At 43.2% G+C, this 19,053-nt stretch overlaps 6 protein-coding genes and 1 non-coding gene across 7 annotated transcripts; 6 read left to right on the forward strand and 1 right to left on the reverse strand.

Moving 5' to 3' along the window:
- Window positions 1-3,263: 3,263 nt before the first annotated feature.
- On the forward strand, window positions 3,264-3,667 carry LOC140309039 (histone H4). The gene has a single exon (XM_072386874.1). It carries the CDS (start codon window positions 3,292-3,294, stop codon window positions 3,601-3,603), a length of 312 nt encoding a protein of 103 aa, XP_072242975.1. The 5' UTR covers window positions 3,264-3,291; the 3' UTR covers window positions 3,604-3,667.
- Window positions 3,668-4,745: 1,078 nt separating this feature from the next.
- Window positions 4,746-5,214, forward strand: LOC140309040 (histone H2B 1/2). Its single transcript, XM_072386875.1, has one exon. The coding sequence runs from the start codon at window positions 4,776-4,778 to the stop codon at window positions 5,148-5,150; it is 375 nt and encodes a 124-aa protein (XP_072242976.1). The 5' UTR covers window positions 4,746-4,775; the 3' UTR covers window positions 5,151-5,214.
- Window positions 5,215-7,116: 1,902 nt separating this feature from the next.
- LOC140309328 (histone H3) lies at window positions 7,117-7,539 on the forward strand. The gene has a single exon (XM_072387156.1). The coding sequence runs from the start codon at window positions 7,125-7,127 to the stop codon at window positions 7,533-7,535; it is 411 nt and encodes a 136-aa protein (XP_072243257.1). The 5' UTR covers window positions 7,117-7,124; the 3' UTR covers window positions 7,536-7,539.
- A 1,228-nt stretch (window positions 7,540-8,767) lies between these two features.
- LOC140309329 (histone H2B 1/2) lies at window positions 8,768-9,349 on the forward strand. The gene has a single exon (XM_072387157.1). It carries the CDS (start codon window positions 8,832-8,834, stop codon window positions 9,204-9,206), a length of 375 nt encoding a protein of 124 aa, XP_072243258.1. The 5' UTR covers window positions 8,768-8,831; the 3' UTR covers window positions 9,207-9,349.
- Window positions 9,350-11,759: 2,410 nt separating this feature from the next.
- LOC140309041 (histone H1-like) lies at window positions 11,760-12,540 on the forward strand. Its single transcript, XM_072386876.1, has one exon. The coding sequence runs from the start codon at window positions 11,811-11,813 to the stop codon at window positions 12,429-12,431; it is 621 nt and encodes a 206-aa protein (XP_072242977.1). The 5' UTR covers window positions 11,760-11,810; the 3' UTR covers window positions 12,432-12,540.
- A 910-nt stretch (window positions 12,541-13,450) lies between these two features.
- On the forward strand, window positions 13,451-13,522 carry trnag-ucc (transfer RNA glycine (anticodon UCC)). The gene has a single exon. It is a non-coding gene; the product is annotated as a tRNA-Gly (tRNA).
- A 765-nt stretch (window positions 13,523-14,287) lies between these two features.
- LOC140309042 (histone H4) lies at window positions 14,288-14,673 on the reverse strand. The gene has a single exon (XM_072386877.1). It carries the CDS (start codon window positions 14,643-14,645, stop codon window positions 14,334-14,336), a length of 312 nt encoding a protein of 103 aa, XP_072242978.1. The 5' UTR covers window positions 14,646-14,673; the 3' UTR covers window positions 14,288-14,333.
- Window positions 14,674-19,053: the final 4,380 nt, after the last annotated feature.

Below are 19,053 nucleotides of genomic sequence, written 5' to 3' on the forward strand. Positions count from 1 at the left end.
CTCAAGCCAGGATGAGTGAAATGGATGCCGCTTCAAAAATATGTGGTCACATGACTTCTTCTATGGTTTTCAAGATAACAGGCGTGACTCGAGGGTTAGGGCACAAGTTACTCCTTTCCACTCAAGAAAAGAGCCGTTAAAATAAAAGAGCATCAAAAATTGTACACCTATGTTTGTACACATATAAATAACAATATATAAATACATAATAATTATAATAAATGCATAGACAAAGGACAAAATTCACCGTCTGCGGGGTCCAGAAGGCCGCCGAACGTCTATTAAACGCTGTTAAACGTGTGTTTGGTGGTGTCGGATCAGCCAACCAAACGAATTTCACCCAATGAGATGAAAACATAAAAGGAAAATCAGTTTTTAAATTAAATGTTTGAGGATAAAGTGCAAGAAGCACAAAATCATAGTTAACAACATGAATGAGTAAAAGTTTGTTAGTAATGATTGAAAAGAGCGAATATAAGAAGCATCACTTTGTAAAAGATGTGTTTGTGTTGCTTTACTCACAGAAACTGGAACAAAGTAGTTCAGTTTATTAAAGCTATCCATCCTTTGCATTAAGAATGAACTTGGTTTATAATAAAAATGTTTTGTCTAAGAAACAAAGTCAGAAAAGATTTTGAAAACTGATTGAATTTACAAAAAAAGCATCTGAATTCATTTGAAAAACGTTTTATGCCAAAATATCAGAAAATTTAAACAAAACGTTGTCACCAAACAGAAAGAAAACATGATAAATAATTATTATTATTTCATGTAAATCATAATTAAAAAAAAACTACTATGCAAATTATGTTTAAAACAGATAACGAACTAAATAATTAAATCTGAGCTCTTATTTAGAAGTCAGATCAGCTACACCGGAAGTCAGTTTGTTTCTGTTCACATGACGAAACTAATCCAAAACTGGGGAGCAAACTGCAACTGCGCAGGCGCAGCTTCCAGCACGCTCCTGGGAAGCAAACCTAACGCCTCCCTTTGAGGTTCGGGAGGTTCTGACGGCCTAATCAAACGCTCCTCTGGAAAAGAAGGATGATTTCTTTCTTTCTTTTTACTTTTAGATTTTTAAACCAGTTACTTTAAATTATGATTTCAGTTTTTTTTTTTAAATCTTAAAATTTTTCATTCACTTAATTTTACTTTGGATAATTTATTCTCTCTCTGATTGTTCCGGTTTGTCCTCAAATGTGTTTAAAACGGCAAAGCTCATTTCCACTTCTGTGACGGCAGCATTAATGCAGAAAAGTTCCCTGAGATTTTACAGCAACATATGCTGCCTTCAAGGCCACATCTTTTCCTGGGACGTCCCAGCATTGTTCAAGCAGACCATGGAAAACCACATTCTGCCACATTCCAAAGGCCTGGCTGAGGAAGAAGAGGTACGGGTGCTGGACTGGCTGCCTGCAGTCCTGACCTGTCCCCAGCAGAGAAACAACCACCCCCCCGCACTGCTGCACACCTTAAGACCTGTTTAAGGAGGAATGGGACAAAATAACAGCTGGAACTCTGCATCACCTGGTTTCCTCAGAGTCAGAACGGCTTTAAGTGTTGGCAGAAGGAAACAAAGTGGGAAAAGGTTCACTGACTTTATGGGCTGCTGCAGGTCTGAGGTGTAGAAATGATGTTTGTTCACAGACTAAATGAAGCTGAACAGGAAACATGATGAGTTCAGACTGACTGACAGGAAATAAAAATAAAAATTAAGGTTGGAATCGTTCGTTTTCCTCGTGTGGGAGAAAATCAATGATTTGGGCCGAAGACACAAACTCAAAATCCTTAAAAAAAAGTGACTGGAAAAGGAGGATATTAGACCATATGGTCAATTTTGGAAGAGAACAAGTTGAAGCTTGAGACAAAGAAAGAGTTCATAGTTTGAAAGATTGTGTCAGTTTTTGGCTGTAATGGAGGGAAACTAATTGTCTCTTAGAGCTTTTACAGCTTGCTGATAGATGATCAGACAGCTTTTAAATATCTTATTGTTACCTCAGGTTGGAGTTACAGCTCATATCACACCTAAACCTGCTCCAGCAAAAAGAAATCCACTACATCTTTAACCTCTGATTTAAATATAAAATCACCACAGAAGAAGAAAAAGAAATCAGTTCATATAAAACAGTTTTAGTATTTATTATCCCTCATTTTAAACAGCTTCTGGACATTAAGTTGTACGTTGTACTAAAAGTTTTAATTTCCGTGTATTAAACTGAACAATTCATGAATTAGTTGTTTCTGGTAAATAGAATAAACCTCTACACAGTCAAAGGGAAGACTTTGGCGGAAGAAGTCTTTGACTTTGGATAATATTTCAAAAGATTTAGACTTAAAGAAAGTCAACAGAATAAAGAGCAGGAGAAATAATAAAAGAGTAAAAAACAGGCGATTGTAACCTGAACAACAGCAATGTGCGTTATTCTGGGTGTAGGTCAGTTTCATTCCAGCAGGGGGCGGTAATGCAGCTCCACAGATGCTAACTACCGAAATATCCCTCAAAGAAGAAGTGAAACCACTTCAAACTCGTCGGAAATGGCAAAGATCTGCGGAGCTGTGGACTGAACAGATTCAGAAACAATTCCGGTTTATCTTTGAATAAACTCCGCAAAGTTAAAGAGAAACGGGACAAATGGATCTCAGCGATCAGAGAAAAAACTGGAATCCAGGAGCAGAAACAAACTAAATTATATTTCTGAGCATCTCCTATTTAAAGTTTAACCAAAAACCTGTTTAAAATGTGAATTAATTAGTTCTGTTTTTAAATTGGACTCGGATAATTAGTCACAACTACAGTCAAAGATTTAGATGAACAGGAAAATTAATTATCTTTAGTTTTCTTTATCTTTATTCAGTCTCGGTAACACCCGGAGTGTTTCAGACGGTTTGGGGGGAGAATAATATAGTTTACTTTCAAAAGAGACAAATAATCAAACATTTACGGCATAAAGATGCAGTTCAGTCATGGAGACTTTGATTAATTGTCTTCTGTTACATCAGGGTTTGTTCCACAGAACAAAAAAAATACATATTTATGTTTGTTTACATCGATTATTGTTCCTAGAGTCAGAAATAAAATAACTGCACTCATCTAAAGTATATTAAAGTCATTTATAAAGTCACAAACAGTTACAGTCAGATTAAATTGTTGGAGGAGCCGTTGAGATTGGCCCCGCCCACCGAATCTGGCGCCAACTGTCCTCCTTTACGTCCGCAGCTCGGATCTAAATACTGAGTGTCTGTAACTCAGACTCATGTTGAACTTTGAGATCAGCAGAATCAGTTACAATGAGCGGCAGAGGAAAGGGAGGAAAAGGACTCGGTAAAGGAGGCGCAAAGCGGCACCGGAAAGTTCTCCGTGATAACATCCAGGGAATCACCAAACCCGCCATCCGCCGCCTGGCCCGCCGCGGCGGAGTCAAGCGTATCTCCGGCCTCATCTACGAGGAGACCCGCGGGGTGCTCAAGGTCTTCCTGGAGAACGTCATCCGTGACGCAGTGACCTACACCGAGCACGCCAAGAGGAAGACGGTCACCGCCATGGACGTGGTGTACGCGCTCAAGAGGCAGGGCCGCACTCTGTACGGCTTCGGAGGTTAAACTGCTGCTGGGACACATCACCTCAGACACAACGGCTCTTTTCAGAGCCCCCCACCTCATCTGAAGAGCTCTGAACTTAAATTTTTAGTTCTGCCGAAGTAACCTGGGATGTGCTAGAAAATCACTGTTTCCAACAGCTGAAATTCTAGCATTAAACATGAATATAAAATATAACAACCTAAATGACCCAGAATTCATCTCAAAGCGCTTAAAGATCACAAACAATTGCAGCCATGATTCATTCACCCAGAACCAATATCTAGATTTGTGACCTGGAAACAGCCGTCCACACCTTTGTCAGCTCAAGGTTACTGCAGGACTCTGTACATCAGACTCAGCCAAACATCTGTCTAACAACTGGTACAAAATGCTGCTGCCGGGCTCCTAACCAACACCTGTACTTTACTCCCTCTGCTGGCTACCTGCAACATTTAGGATCCAATTTAAAACTTTGTTTTCCACGCGGTTAATGGCCTTGCACCCCCCCCACATAAGTGAAACCCCGGCTTTACCAACCTGGCAGAGCTCTGCTAGTCCAGGTGTCAGCAGTGGGGTGACAGATCTTACTGAATACTGATCTACGTACGACTGATCAAAGCCAGATTAAAAACGTATTTATTTAAACAGGCTTTTCACTGAAGCTGTGGCTCACCTTTTTGTTGTTGTTGTCTTGTGTTATATGTAATACTTTAAATGTATTTCTGGAAATGTGAAGCACTTTAGTAAATCTCTGGTTGTTGTAAGGTGCTATATAAATAAATGTTGATTGATTGATATGTGGCAAAGTTCCAGCTAAGTAAATGGGGCTGATTTGGGGAACTGATCAATACAACAAAATTATGTTACTATAACGGCCGTCATATTTAAAATTACCAATGAGCCTGAACATGAATCAAAGTGAACATCTTAAGCTAAAAAGCTGTGTTATGATCTCATTATTTCACTTGGCATAAAAAGTAGTTTTAATCCAATATAGCTCAGATTTGAAAGAGAATCTGAGTTGTTTCTATTTCATGTTACGTCAAACAGACCGTTATTAAAGCTCCGCCCCTAACAGGCTCAGCCAATCACAGCCGGGGGACAGCGCAGTGGGATTTCCATACAGTCTGGATAAGAAGAGTCTCTCTGCCGGCAGCAGATCATTCTTTGCTGGAAACAACCGGAGAAGAAAGATGCCTGAACCCGCCAAGTCTGCCCCCAAGAAGGGCTCCAAGAAAGCCGTGACCAAGACCGCCGGCAAGGGCGGCAAGAAGAGGAGAAAGACCAGGAAGGAGAGCTACGCCATCTACGTCTACAAGGTGCTGAAGCAGGTCCACCCCGACACCGGCATCTCCTCCAAGGCCATGAGCATCATGAACTCCTTCGTCAACGACATCTTTGAGCGCATCGCCGCCGAGGCTTCCCGCCTGGCTCACTACAACAAGCGCTCCACCATCACCTCCAGGGAGATCCAGACCGCCGTGCGCCTCCTGCTGCCCGGTGAGCTGGCCAAGCACGCCGTGTCCGAGGGCACCAAGGCCGTCACCAAGTACACCAGCTCCAAGTAAACAGCTCCCAGCTGCTAAAGCAACAACCCAACGGCTCTTCTAAGAGCCACCACCCGGCCCTGAGAGCTCAGCGTCCTGCTCTGATTACACATCATTACCTCAGGGGTTAGGAAGCCGAAACTGACTGCATACTGTTCATTTAACTGGAACAATAACTAATTTCATTCATTTAGAAATCATTAACAGGGTAGCTACATTATAATATCCTACTTCTGCCAGTAAAACTATTCTCTGTGCTGCCATGTTTCCCTCAAACTGACATTTCTGCTGAAGCAACGTCACAAGCTGCTTTTTACACCGTAAATCAAACATTCCTCTAATTTAGACCCTTTATTTATACTTATTTTCCTTCTGAGCTCAGGAACAATGTTTTTCATCAAAAGTGACTTTAGTTTCAGTGTCGCTGACCAACAAAAGCTAACATTTCTTATTTGTTTCTGCACTAAACTCACATTATCCATGTTTCTTATTCCTTCAGTTATTTACCGAGATACAAAATAAACTTCAGTTCAAATGTTTACAATTCTTGGTTTTTAATTCTAGTTTTTCTTCCGAGATCAGTAACCATATTTAAGTAAATTAAATGATTTTGTTTACTTCCATGTTAAAACATGTAGCCGGTTAGCTTCTAGCGTTGTTTTTATGAACATAATCAGGCCCAGACCAGGACATCATTATCTGAGGGATTATAAAGCCTGAATGTATGTTGGCTGGATGTGAAAAGCTTTTAAAGATTTAAAGTGAATCAGCCAAAATGAACTTTACTGACATCAGCATCAACTTTACCTGCATTTTAAACTTATTTCTACAATTCACCGATGTCTTTTTGATGTTTTAAGCTTAAATAAATATAAACATAACTTGAGTTTGGTTTATTGCTGGACCTGTGGATTTATATCTTTAGTGTTTTGGTTTTTTTTTTTTACTGAATTCTCAGCATTAAACGTGTCATAAAGTGAGTTTAGTATCCTGTCTATGGTGTTCTAACAATATACTGCCTGAATGAAAGTTATAATTTACAATATTGGATAATTGTTCTGTATACAGCAATACTGGGATATAAGGGTTTAGTCACATTAAAGTAAGTTAATTAAAATAATTACTGGGTGCCACATCAATGAGCCGTTCCAACAGCAGCGGCCGGAATAATCTTATCAAATGTGATAAACCCGAGTCATAACTCCGTAAGATCTCTCCTTCAAGACTAATTTGAGAGAACTTTGGAAAAGCTTCGGATAAAAGAGTTGGGCTCGGATCAACCTGGTGGCGGAGCTACGTCGAAATGACGGAGAAGCATAAACTACCCTTTAAGTTTATATAGAAAATGGATGGATGGATGATTTAGCTTTATTAAATTCAACAAAGTTCAGTCAAGTTTAGTTTATTTTTTTATTCATGAGTATTTCCTGATAAAGTTCTGCTTTAAATTGAAGTTACATTTTCATGATCAACATGAATAAACCTAAACATGATGATTAAACAAGTTTCCACCATAAAACCATCTGAGGTTTGTATTATTCACATCCATCCAACATCAGCTAATGTGTCTGTTTCCACTAATCAGATCAATTGATTACCCATCACACAGTATTGGTCTGTTTAGATGTTTATAAATGATCCATAAACTCGGTTGTTTGAGTCTCTTTGTTCTGCAGAGCCGCAGAGGGCGGGCCGCTTCCTGCCCACCAACCAGGGAAGAGGCCTCCAGCAGAGCCGCAGAGGGCGGGCCGCGCTCCCTTTCAGGGACTTTTTCAAAGCGCTTTGCGCCAATAAGCAGCGCGCTTTCAGGCGGGAGCTGGCTCCTCGAGGCGGGGCTGAGCTCCAGGAGGAGCCGCTCTCCAATCAGGAGCCGGAGGTCCGCAGCAGCGTCACCGGTTCCCCGCCGGGGCCACAGTTTAAGAGCAGCGGCTCTCCTCTCACCCTCACACTGTTCGCTCTCTCTCAGGCTTTCTTGTGCGTGTTGACACAGAAACGATGGCAAGAACCAAGCAGACAGCCCGTAAATCCACCGGAGGCAAAGCTCCCAGGAAGCAGCTGGCCACCAAGGCTGCCCGCAAGAGCGCCCCGGCCACCGGCGGCGTGAAGAAGCCTCACCGCTACAGGCCCGGTACCGTGGCTCTGAGGGAGATCCGCCGCTACCAGAAGTCCACCGAGCTGCTGATCCGCAAGCTGCCCTTCCAGCGGCTGGTCCGAGAGATCGCTCAGGACTTCAAGACCGACCTGCGCTTCCAGAGCTCCGCCGTCATGGCTCTGCAGGAGGCCAGCGAGGCCTACCTGGTCGGCCTGTTCGAGGACACCAACCTGTGCGCCATCCACGCCAAGAGGGTCACCATCATGCCCAAAGACATCCAGCTGGCCCGCCGCATCCGCGGGGAGAGGGCTTAGGCTGCCCCCCCACCGGGTTATAGCAACACAACGGCTCTTTTAAGGGCCCCACAACCCCCCCTGAGAGCTTCATCCTCCGTTAAACTGAATATTAATAACACATTTCTGTCAGTTACTATAAAGTAGCTGCAGTTCTGTTTGAATACTATCAATGTTGCACCATTCATTGTCTTTGAATACATAATGTGGCTTTAATCAATAATTCTCATCAATTAGGTATTTATGAGGCTTTTCCACCAAACTGACTGATCAAATCATCCAACCTTTTTTTATTTTTTTAAAAAAAAGCCTCCAATCGGAGTGTTTTTCAGTTAGTTTCAGGATAAAATATCAGTGAACATGAATCCTTTTTTCATCTCAGTTCCTTCTTCTGGGAGTAAATGAGTGAGCGAAGGCTTTAAGTCCCTGAATAATAGACATGGGTGTAAAGTTATTCAAATTGTTAGAGGTTTGGGTGATGAAATAATGAGCTTTCTTATGATTATTTATATTAATAAAGATGATATGATGCAGGTGGAGCTCAACATGTCTGATTTTACTGATGATCTGCTGGATAAAAACAGCTTTAATCCATAAACACCTCAACAATCTGGTGATCAACATGTTATAGACCTTATAAAAAAGGTTTATAAGAAGTTTAGTTAATTTAAGATGAGTTTCCACACCAACTTCTCCTCTTTCTGTCCCACATTGTGAAACTTGGAGAGTCGGTTATTTCTCCTTGTTGGAACAATAAAGCAAATTATCATTGATATTGCATTATTATTACAGGTGAGTAATAGGCCAATTGGATCAGTAAACTTTGTAGTTTTTGTAGTAACTACTGAGATGATATCAGTGTAGACTAAACTGAGTCAAAAGCTTTTCCAGCTTAGCAATATAAAAGAAAAGGTCACATGTGAAGATAAAATATACTCAGAAATCAGTTTTATTAATCTTCCTCTGCGCAAATATTTGTTTTAAACTACGATAAAATGATGTTTTCACTAGATGTGACGGTTAATTTTACTCTTATTTATCGTTAGTGTCAGTTTTGTTGATATTGTTGAGCCACATCTGAGGGATTTCTCCTCTTTCTCTTCCTCTGCTTCTCGGTTTCTTCCCTCTGAACTCAAACTGTTTCCAGACCGCAGCAGAACAAAGGCAGTTACCATGGAAACGCGCCCCTCCCCTCAGCTCTGGCTCAGCCAATCACAGCCGGGGGACAGCGCAGTGAGATTTCCATACAGTCTGGATAAGAAGAGTCTCTCTGCCGGCAGCAGCTCATTCTTTGCTGGAAACAACCGGAGAAGAAAGATGCCTGAACCCGCCAAGTCTGCCCCCAAGAAGGGCTCCAAGAAAGCCGTGACCAAGACCGCCGGCAAGGGCGGCAAGAAGAGGAGAAAGACCAGGAAGGAGAGCTACGCCATCTACGTCTACAAGGTGCTGAAGCAGGTCCACCCCGACACCGGCATCTCCTCCAAGGCCATGAGCATCATGAACTCCTTCGTCAACGACATCTTTGAGCGCATCGCCGCCGAGGCTTCCCGCCTGGCTCACTACAACAAGCGCTCCACTATCACCTCCAGGGAGATCCAGACCGCCGTGCGCCTCCTGCTGCCCGGTGAGCTGGCCAAGCACGCCGTGTCCGAGGGCACCAAGGCCGTCACCAAGTACACCAGCTCCAAGTAAACAGCTCCCAGCTGCTAAAGCAACAACCCAACGGCTCTTCTAAGAGCCACCACCCGGCCCTGAGAGCTCAGCGTCCTGCTCTGATTACACATCATTATCTCAGGGGTTAGGAAGCCGAAACTGGCTGCATCCTGTTCATTTAACTGGAACAATAACTACATTCATTCATTTAGAAATCATTAACAGTGTAGCTGCAGTTACTCATCTCATTATAAGATCCTACTTCTGCCAGTAAAACTGTTCTCTGTGCCGCCATGTTTCCGCCAAACTGACATTTCTGCTGAAGCAACGTCACAAGCTGCTTTTTACACTTACTCTCTACCATAAATCACACGGTCCCCTCATTTAGACCCTTTATTTATACTTATTTTCCTTCTAGGTTCAGGAACAATGTTTTTGATCAAAAATTATGTTTCAGTGTCGATGACCAACAAAAACTAACATTTGTTATTTGTTTCTGCACTAAAACTCATATTACCCAGGTTTCTTATTCCTTCAGTTATTTAGCAAGATACAAAATAAACTTCAGTTTAAATGTGTACACATTTAAACTGAAGTTCTTTAATTCTAGTTTTTCTCCTGAGATCAGTAACAATATTAAACCAAATTAAATTAGTTTATTTCCATGTTAAAACATGTAGCCGGTTAGCTTCTAGCGTTGTTTTTATGAACATGAACAGGCCCAGACCAGGATATCTTTCTGTTCATTCTGACAAAAGGTGTAAAAAAACATCCAGTCTTTCGTGTTTAACTTGAGCTCCTCCACAAATTAAATCACAGAAATATGTTAGCGTGCTACACAATAAGTTTAAGCTAGCAAGTTAACAGGCTAAAACACGGTGTTGCTTTCCTCTCCCAAAGAGCAGCAAAAGGTTGAGACACATATAGGAGGAACCCTCAAAAGTGAGCGTTGGTACAGAAACTGAGGGGGGGGGGGGTCCTCCTGTCTTTTTGTTCTCATAATACTATGTACCAAGCAAAAGTGTTTTGACTGTCTGAACTCGTCTTCCCATGACATTAAATGGCGAGTAACATAACATAACATTGTGTGGTCAGCAAACATAAATAACATAAATAGCTGGAGCACCATTTTGTTGGCAACTCTGAGCAGCTTCCTGACAGGTTGTGCCGACTTGTCTCTTTCTTGCAAGAAATAAATGTTTTGTGTTAATCCAGCGACTCTGAGCCTAATTTTGAGAGAATTTTTCTAATAACTATTTAAACAGATTTTGTGTAATTCTACATATTACTGCTGTATAATTGAATCAATTTGTTCCTTCATCTCTACGGTTCCAGCAGGAGATTCTGGTTCTTGTTCCAGTTAAACTTATTTAATCCACTGAGTCACAGCCCTGTTCACAGAGATCAGCCACACTGTGTCTCACAGCTTTTCACTGATTACGTCTTCATTAATATTCTTTATCATCTTCTGCATTTACAGATTTATTACCACCGATCCAAGATGTTTGGATCATAATTTATTTTAGATCAATATAGTTTTCTGTTGAGCGAATACAGCGACTGGAGTCAAGAGCTGAGGAACCGTTTAGCTTTTAGTCAGATTTATAATCAATGAATTCCCATTTCTCACACTTGTTTAGCTCTTTTCTTTCCATCCAGACACCGAGGAACTTAACTCCTCTCTTAACGTGGACGTCGATGCCTTTTTACATCGAGATATTTTACATTTCAAAGCATCCATCTCAGTCTGATCTCCGATTTTAACAACAGAGCGAAGGCAGCCACCTTTTATAAGGTCATCATCACATGTTCCTTTAATTAAAGGGATGATTGCCCTCATTTACATTAACCCCAACTGTGAACTCAACACACAGTTACAGTTACATATAAATACAATCACATATGTTAAAATAATACCATTATTTGATAGATCCCATTTATGTTTATGTAACTGCATTAAGTAATGAATTTGTTCTTTCATTTCACTTTATCACAAAGAAATACACTTTTATTTGCCATCTTCAGCCTGATGGTGACTAACTGCTGTGTTTAAGCTGCAGTTGTTGATTAATCTGTGTTTAGAGGAGACAGGAAGTCTGTTCCTGAGGATCATCTGTGACAGGAATATCCGCCCGAGCAGCGGCAGCGTCCGTGTGTTTACTTCCAGCTAAAACTTCCTCCGTTACAAGCCAACAAACCACAACAGATCCACCGTTTCATCTCAACTCTGTCCACAGATGTCTCTGCTGACGGGAACAAAGCTCTTATGTTCCATACAAAGAGGTTTGAGATATTCTAGGAGCCGAAATGTGGAGAAAACTCGCTGCGAGCCGCTCCAAGTGACCGAGTATCGGAGCGGTTTGAAGCCTCCTGGAACCGAGAGAAAAAGTCCTGGAAGCCGAACATGAGCTCAGTGTGGAGGGCCGAGGGTTTCCTTCCTGCTGCGGCCACACTTGTGTTGGAAAACGTTGGCTTTGGGGGGATTTAGTGTGGAAAAGGCTGCGGAGAAAACACAAGTGTGTCCCCATTAGAGGCGGCGGCAGAGCGGCGGAGCGCGTTGCCTCTCCACGGTTCTCATGCGCGTTATAAGTCCCGCCTCCTGCTTTGAGCTCGAGACGTTCAGACGAACAGCGACACACAAACATGGCAGAGGAAGCTCCAGCAGCCGCGCCGGCTAAAGCCCCGGCCAAAGCCCCGAAGAAGAAGCCCGCTCCCCGGGCCACCAAGGACGGACCCAGCCTCCCCAAGCTCATCGTGGCCGCCGTGGCCGAGTCCAAGGAGCGCAAGGGCATGTCTCTGGCGGCGCTCAAGAAGGCGCTGGCCGGGAACGGCGTCGACGTCACCAAGTCCAACAAACGGATCAACACCGCCGTCACCAAGCTGGTCACCATAGGAACCCTGAGCCAGACCAAGGGCACGGGGGCCTCCGGCTCCTTCAAGCTGGCCAAGAAGGAGCCCAAAGCCGCCAAACCAGCCAAGAAGGCGGTGGTGGCGAAGAAGAAGGCTCCCGTTAAAGCCAAGAAGCCCGCCGCCGCCAAGAAGACCACCGCGGCCAAGAAGCCCGCCGCCAAGAAACCCGCAGCAGCCAAGAAGTCCCCCAAGAAGGCTCCGGCCAAGAAAGCCGCCGCCGCCAAAAAGCCCGCAGCAGCCAAGAAGAGCCCCAAGAAGCCCGCCGCTAAGAAGCCCAAAGCGGCTCCGGCCAAGAAGCCCGCAGCCAAGAAACCTGCCGCCAAGAAGCCCGCAGCCAAGAAGGCCAAGAAGTAAACGGCTCCTTCATCCCACACCGAACAAAGGCTCTTCTAAGAGCCCCCACAGCCTCCCATAAAGAGCTCACTCCTCCTTTACCCCCCAACAACCAACATTCACCTCAAACTAACATCTCATCCCCTCACAGCTTCTTTCACTTCACATATTATTACTGCTGCTTTCATACTCTTAAACTCTAAATCTGATCCACAAACTATATTATTCATCATTAGCCTCACTTTCACTCCCTGGATGGTTCACACACACATTAAAGACTAAAATAAACACATTTATCCATGAAACACAGAATACGAAGAAGAAACAAGCAGCAGCTGCCTCACAGGCTCAGTGTTCATTGAGAAGCAGAAAATTAGCTTTAAAATAATAACCTTTAAATAAACTACAGGAAACGGTTAAAAATTAAAACGACTTCATTAAATAATGTATCTGCTTTCAGGAGAAAGAATTAGATTGTTTTGGTTTATTTTTATTTTTTATTTTTTTTCTTGGTTACCGTGAACGCATCAGATGACTTCCAATTCTTCTTCTGCGAGTTCATGCTTCCCTCCAGCAGGGGGCGCTGTCTGACACTAAACACATTTTAACACCCAAACACCAGTAAAAGCTCCCTGACGCCATTTTAAGTTGGTGTCCTACAGAAATATCTGTGGCTTTATTTCCTCTTTATTTCCTCTTCATTTCCTTTAATATGGGGGGGTGTAATAGTTACAGGACTGAGCACCATCCTCTGCTTTATTCTTTCATTTATACACATCCATCCATATGATGCTTTTTACAAGAGTTTTAAGTTTAGTAACTTCATGATCCACCTCTGAGTTTTCATACAGCTGCTGCAGCATCCCCCCCCCCCTGCTGAAAACTGCTCACATTAAACAGGAATCAGTGCAAAAAGACAGCAGGAGTGTCCACTGACGCGTTAGATCGATTCAGCGTGATCGAATAATCAGACTCTGGTGATGAAACTATGCACTTACCTGTCGGTCTCACTGCAGATGGGCCAGATGTTTTGATCCACAGCGTTGGTGGTATAGTGGTGAGCATAGCTGCCTTCCAAGCAGTTGACCCGGGTTCGATTCCCGGCCAACGCAGCATTTATTTTCCCTGCAGAAAATACGAAACGTTTTCATGCTTAAGTCATTTCATTCTATATCAGGCGCTTTTTTGCTCAAATGTGTGGCGAGCATCTTGATGAAGTGATGTCATTCGGGTGGTCAACTTTATGGTTGCCTGAGCTAACAATATTAAAGTAAATTAGATGTTTATTTCCATGTTAAAACATGTAGCCGGTTAGCTTCTAGCGTTGTTTTTATGAACATGAACAGGCCCAGGACGTTCTTGGAGATTTACCATCTCGTTGGTGGAAATATATGAATATATATAAGAAATATATAAATATATAAAAGAAATATATGGCTCCCGCGGAAATTTTTCAAAAAATGTGGCTTTCATGGCTCTCTCAGCCAAAAAGGTTCCCGACTCCTGCGGTGATGCATTACCGTACTGTGGACAGACAGAATGCATAAATGCATCCAGCTAATTGTTGCATACCCGACACTTTCACAGGCAGTGAAAAATGTGCTCGCCACACATTTGAGCAAACTCGCTCATATTCAAACTCGTTTCATATTCAAACATACTTCTAACCCACGGTTCAATGACACGGCATGGAAATACAGATTCGAAGCCATCTGTACCATCACCTTCCATTCAGATAATTCTGACTTGCAGCTTATCTTGATGTGGTCGGTAAACTGTGGGTTTGGTGGGATATTTACAGTCATTATTTTTGGTTCATATTGAGCACATGTAAGAAGCAACATTGAATCAGAGCTCTTCAGATGAGGTGGGGGGGCTCTGAAAAGAGCCGTTGTGTCTGAGGTGATGTGTCCCAGCAGCAGTTTAACCTCCGAAGCCGTACAGAGTGCGGCCCTGCCTCTTGAGCGCGTACACCACGTCCATGGCGGTGACCGTCTTCCTCTTGGCGTGCTCGGTGTAGGTTACTGCGTCACGGATAACGTTCTCCAGGAAGACCTTGAGCACCCCGCGAGTCTCCTCGTAGATGAGGCCAGAGATACGCTTGACTCCGCCGCGGCGGGCCAGGCGGCGGATGGCGGGTTTGGTGATTCCCTGGATGTTATCACGGAGAACCTTCCGGTGCCGCTTTGCGCCTCCTTTACCGAGTCCTTTTCCTCCCTTTCCTCTGCCGCTCATTGTGACTGATTCTGCTGATCTCAAAGTTCAACATGAGTCTGAGTTACAGACACTCAGTATTTAGATCCGAGCTGCGGACGTAAAGGAGGACAGTTGGCGCCAGATTCGGTGGGCGGGGCCAAACTCAACGGCTCCTCCAACAGTTTAATCTGACTGTAACTGTCCAAGTTTGTGACTTTATAAATTACTTTAATATACTTTAGATGAGTTGTTTTATATAGTTATTATATATTAGTTATTTTATTTCTGACTGGAAACAATAACCGATGTAAACAAACAGGAATTTAGTATTCACTCAGTAGTTAGATCTGATCTGCGGACGTAAAGGAGGGCAATTTGCGCCAGATTCGGTGGGCGGAAGCTCCTCCTGCATGACTCATGTCCTCCGCCCAGTTTCTTTATTGGCTTAATCCTACTAAGGCCTCCATATGTCTTGCATTTCATAAATCATCTAAATGTTTATCAACATCATCAAAGCAGCACACAAAAATAATCAGATGAACTCACAGATGAAAACGATTAAAGGCGTACAGAATATGAGCCAAAAGATGGGATTGTACCATTCTCTTTATTTTCATGACACTTTGATAATAAAAAAAAGCCCTTTTAAAAGTTAGATACACTTAAATTTCATAAAGAATAACAGCATGAATGAATAACGGAAAATTAATAAAAAGCATGAAATGTGACTGTTTATTGAAATGTTAAATGATGCAGATGCATTGATTTTAAACTTTTAAAGTTTGTTTTTAAAGCTCTTAACAGCCTCACCCCATCGTATTTATCTGAGCTTTTAACTGTAACCCTGGCAGAGCTCTGAGGTCAACAAATCAACTTTTTCTGGAAGTGTTCAGGTCCAAATACAAGCCCTAGGGTGACTGAGCCTTTTCTGCTGCTGCCCCCAGGCTCTGGAATAAGCTCCCCCCCGAGATGTGTCTTATTTCTGACCTGGGCCACTTTAAATCAGGGCTAAAATCCTACTTATTTCAGATGGCTTTTAATACCCAGTAGTATGGTAACACTTTTATCTTATCTTATCCTTTTTTGCTGTATTTTATTGCTTGGTACACCGAAATGGATTGTTGTAAAGGGCTATATAAATAAAGTACATTTACATTTACATCAGTCCAAACAAAAAAAAAAAGGAATAAGTAAAATAAAGTTTTAAAAAATACAAACAAAGACAATATCCAACAAGCCTAATTTCTGCTTTCATGTTTACCTGCTTCAATTAGCTAAGACCTCATTATTCTGCTTTATTTTGATTAATTAACTATTTCATTAATGAATGAAAAATAATAGCCAGTCTGTAAACAGTGGGGCACGCATCCCTCTGTGGATTCATGCTCTGGCAGAAGTTACAGACATTGAGTTATTTTCTTCTCCAAACACAGGCAGAAATACCACATCCAACCAATGCATTAGGACAGTTACAGACGAGTAGAACTATGCAGCAACGCTCCAACAGCACAACAAAAACAGAAAGGAGAGCTGTAAATGAGTGATGTAAGAGTGAGGCCACAGCAGGAAGTCAGAGGAGAAAACCTGAATATAAGTTGTGACATCATCATATACGTCTAACCTTTCAGATGTGGGTTTTATTTACTCATCTATTTGCTCTGCGATGCCTGATGGTATTTGGAAAAGGCTTCAGCTCCCCTATGAATCTCAGTAGCAAACGGCAGGTGTGGAAAATAATGACTTAATCATTTTTTTCGAAAAATTGTTAACATAAAATCTTACAAAATGGAAACAATAACAAATTTAAAACCACAACATCAACATAACTAGAATAAAAACTGTAAATACAATGTAGTGAAATATGTAATTTAGTAGGGATGTTAATATTTCATGTTGGCCATCTCAGTAGGGGCACAGCCCCCCGTGAGCTCTGACCCTAGAGGCTTCCCTGCTGACTCAGCTGCCGGTACAGCTGGATGGTCATGAACTGGATTTCAGGATCTCCTGGTTTGATGTCGATGGCTCTCAGGAAGAAGTCCAGGGCGTCACGCAGCTTGGCCTGGCTGTAGCACTCCTTCCCTCTTCTGACCAGCGAGTCGTAGTTCTCAGACTGGACGCTCAACCCGACTCCGGCGCTGCACTCTTCCACTGTTTCACCAGAGGCCAGCTCAGGCTTGGCTGTCGATCCAAGGCTGAAGTCCTGAGCTGAGTTATTCTGAATATGATGAATCTGATTCTGAGTGATCCTCCTGCTGCTCCGCCTCAGTTGTCTCCCCACCTTCCTCTTCCACTGCAGTCCAATCACCTTTGTCGTTCTCCTTCTTGTCTTCCCCCTCGTCTTCCTCCTCTTGTCCTCTACTGAGTTATCCCAGACATCTTCTGGGTGCTCCTCCCCTTTCTTCCCCTTTTCTTCCTTCTCTGCCTCAAAGTTCATCTCTGAAAAGTTGTCTTTGTCATCATTTTCCTCCTCTACATCGCCGGTGATGCACTGGAGGAGGGACTGGCGTGAGACCAAAGAGGTGTTTCCTCCAACACTTATCCTGGACCAGTGAGGTGAAGAACCAGAGGGTGCAAAGTTGGATGTAGAGGCTCCAAACACCTGGAGCAAGCTGTCAAGTGTCTTATTCAACTGCTCTTCCTCTTCTTGTTCACTGTCATGAATCACTGCTGATCTCCTCTCCCTTGTGGACTCATTCCTGGACTCATTCCTGGACTCATTCCTGGACTCATTCCTGGACCCATTCCTGGACCCATTCCTGGACTCATTCCTGGACTCATTCCTGGACTCATTCCTGGACTCATTACTGGACCCATTCCTGGACTCATTCATGGACTCATTCCTGGACTCATTCCTGGACCCATTCCTAGACCCATTCCTGGACCCATTCCTGGACTCATTCATGGACCCATTCCTGGACCCATTCCTGGACCCATTCCTGAACCCATTCCTGGACTCCTCCATGGACTCATTCCTGGACCCATTCCTGGACTCCTCCATGGACTCATTCCTGGACCCATTCCTGGATTCCTCCATGGACTCCTCCATGCCTGATGCCCGGCAGCTGCTGATGTTGTGTCTGTGCAGACTCTCAGACAGAGACTTGTAGACGTCAAAGCTGCCGCTCATCTGAAGCTGAAACAGCAGCTCCTGCTCCTCTTCTTCAGTCTCAGCATCCTCCAGAACATCGTGCCTGCTACCGTTAAAGTTTCCATCAAACAGTTCGAGCTCAGCACTCTCGCTGGAGGCTTCTGCTTTGATGCTTGAGTTGGACTGTTGCACGACAGAAAGTCTTTTGCTCTCCAGGTGTGGCATGAAATCCAGGTCCATCTCAGAGTGGGAGGTTCCATTTCGTAGATGGCTGCTGTCATCAGCTGTGACATACAGCAGGCTTCGGTCATATATGGAGGACATGTCAGCTGGAGAGGTTTCATCCACTAACTCTCTAAAAGAGATGCCTGCTCCGTCAGCTGCGGTAACATCTGCAGACTCTGAGTCCTGCTGAGGAGACACATCTGCAGCCAGATCAGCAACCCTGCTACTCAGATTCTGCTGGGTGTCCTCTCCAGAACCAGACTGGTCCAAACCCACCACAACAGGTGACAGGTTGTCCGACCGTGGATGTGAAGGACTCGGTTCTGGAGTCTTCTCATGTGACATCTCTCTGCTGTTAGTGTCAGGCGGTTGTTTCAGGTCGGTTGGTTCTGTGCTTTCTGCCAGCTGCATCTGCAGGAAACACCAGAACATGTTTTCAAACTCAAAAAGACAAGCCCATGTGGTGTTTTTGCCTGTTGTGTCTCACCTGATAAAACAAAACAGGTTTAAATTTAAATTACTGGACTTAAAAAACCTTCCAGCACCTGTCTTTAGATTGCAAAGAGTTCACTCAGCAGTTAGTTACAACTCAAACAACAAAAGCTGCCATGAAGTAAAACAGAAAGTCTTTACAGTCCCGATTCATTGTTGTTACATGGAAACAATCCTGATTCCAATGAAGTTGGATATTGTGTTAAATGTAAATAAAAACAGAATACAATCATTTGCAAATCCTTTTCAACCTGTTTTCAGTTGAATATGCGACAAAGACAAGATATTTAATGCTCAAACTGATAAACTGTTCCCTTGTGTGCACATTCAGAAGAAGACAGGCCTGAACTGCAGGCACAACAGTCTCGTACCGACACTCTTTACTACGAAGCCACGCAGAGTAGCCTGGCATTGTCTTGCTGAAATAAGTAGGGACGGCCCTGAAAAAGACGCTGCTTGGATGGCAGCATTGCTCCAAAACCTGTTCGTACCTGTTCAGTCGTGAAATTCTCCAAACAGGGATTTTTTTTTGAGCATTCCTCAGTCTTTTGTTGCTCCTGTCCCAGCTTTTATGGAACCTGTCACATTCAAAATGAGGGAATATTTGCAAAGAACAATAAAGTTTACAGGTTTGAACATTAG

Source organism: Leuresthes tenuis, unplaced genomic scaffold, assembly GCF_036924035.1.
Source record: "Leuresthes tenuis unplaced genomic scaffold, fLeuTen1.0.hap1 SCAF_6, whole genome shotgun sequence".
Lineage (NCBI taxonomy): Eukaryota > Metazoa > Chordata > Actinopteri > Atheriniformes > Atherinopsidae > Leuresthes > Leuresthes tenuis.